This window comes from Ctenocephalides felis, unplaced genomic scaffold (assembly GCF_003426905.1).
Source record: "Ctenocephalides felis isolate EL2017-DRISC unplaced genomic scaffold, ASM342690v1 CF-g0.4_SCAFFOLD_03571, whole genome shotgun sequence".
NCBI lineage: Eukaryota > Metazoa > Arthropoda > Insecta > Siphonaptera > Pulicidae > Ctenocephalides > Ctenocephalides felis.
In genome coordinates, this window is record NW_020539725.1 from 58,705,746 (window position 1) to 58,707,546 (window position 1,801).

Genomic DNA, 1,801 nt, shown 5'->3' on the forward strand with positions numbered 1-1,801 from the left:
TGAAGTAAAAAGTAGTGTACTGCACTAAAAAATCAATATGGAAAGTGGGAAAGAGATTCATTTCACATCCAGCTGTTGTTTTTTTATAACTATTGCAGCAATAAACTTTTATTACCTAAATTGCAAGTGTATATATATATAATTAAATTAAGTCTAGTAATCGGGCGTAACATCAGTAAAAAACATGAATTTCTTTCAAAAATTTATTTTAATCCATACGTTTCGGCTATAATCTTAGCCTTCATTCAGTGAAACTAAAATAAAAATTAAAAATTGAAACAATTGAATTGGAGTGAAAAGAAAAAATAAAATAGTAAATAGTACTTACAATTAGTTAATCTTAGTGTTAAATTGGAAAATTTTAATAATCCATGGTATCAGGATATGGTAATGCACTACACTATGTATAATAATAAATTAAACTTGTAATTACACAATATTTTCACAAAATACTATTTACTATTTTTATTATATTTTTTCACTCCAATTCAATTGCTTTAGTTTTTGATTTTATTACAATTATTACATCTTAATATACATTTTTTTGTTTAATTATCCAAACTCTGAAACTAAAACAAAATTAGATTGAAAAAAAAAACGTTTTATATCTCAGCTTAACCCATTTTTTTAGTTAAAATGTCATAAAATAAAAAAAATGTAAAATAAATAACAAGTAAAGACTTCAACTTCTTTATAAAGATAGTTAAAAGTTTATAATTAATGTAAATTTAATTTTCACATTTACTGAAGAATTATCATGTTTAGAATTTATTTTTTGATTATTTTGTATGATTGAAAACAAAACTCGAAACGTCAGCAAAAATATTAAAAATACAATAATTCATTTTATTATTAAAGTGTTTATATATATATATATATATATATATATATATATATATATAACTATAGGGAAGTGCATAAAACGTAAATTATGTACATAACAACTACCATTTCTACGTCATTATGAAAGGTCAGCAGGAAAATATCAGAAATAGCATCATGAGGGGCCGAAATGTCAAAAAAGTAACAAATAACGAAACGAGGTTGGCAGTAATATATATATTTATATATATATATATTATAATATATATATATATATATATATGTATAATATGTACATATACAACAAAAACTCCTTTAACATCAAAACGTCTTATAAATCTGATTCAAATTAATTGTTCATATTGGACTCAATCTGTATTAGTAAAAGTTTAATAAAACGTCTTCAAAAACACAATACTAATGTAATGTATAATGTACGGAAACTACGAATTCTGGGCACAAGCAGGCGTTTCGATCAGCCTGGTATCAAGCAGTGGTGATATCTGTTTTTATTATTAGTTTATTACGGCGGCCATAAACATATGTGGTTCTTATACAACATTTAATCTTATTTGATTATTAATAATGTCAATAATAATAAATTGTGAATAAATGCTATTTTACCTTGACCTCCTCGTCGTGGGGTCCTTCATGACCATCACTTCTGATATGTCACCGAATTTGCTGAAGTACTCTCGTAGACTTTCTGAAAATAATAAAAAATAATAATTAATAAACAAAAAAGAATGTAATAAATCATACATCCAAATTTTATGAACATTTAGGAAACTGTCCAGGATATCTGTTTGATTGAAACCAAGTGGTAGGGTTTGGCCACCCCGAAGACTTTTATTAGAACCCTAAACTTTAACCATCTTACCCACGTATTTCGCTATATTATTATATATTAATTGCATCATTTTTATCATTTATTTTTACATGTGTGTGTGTATTTACATTATTGTGGCTGTGTCTGTGT

At 25.1% G+C, this 1,801-nt stretch overlaps 1 protein-coding gene across 1 annotated transcript in view; it reads right to left on the reverse strand.

Annotated features, from left to right (window-relative positions):
* LOC113386384 (RNA-binding protein Musashi homolog Rbp6-like) overlaps positions 1-1,525 on the reverse strand; it is a 50,001-nt gene extending 48,476 nt beyond the window's left edge. The window contains 1 exon segment of the mRNA XM_026624165.1: positions 1,447-1,525. Coding sequence (XP_026479950.1) covers positions 1,447-1,481 — 35 coding nt within the window. The 5' untranslated portion in view covers positions 1,482-1,525.
* Positions 1,526-1,801: the final 276 nt, after the last annotated feature.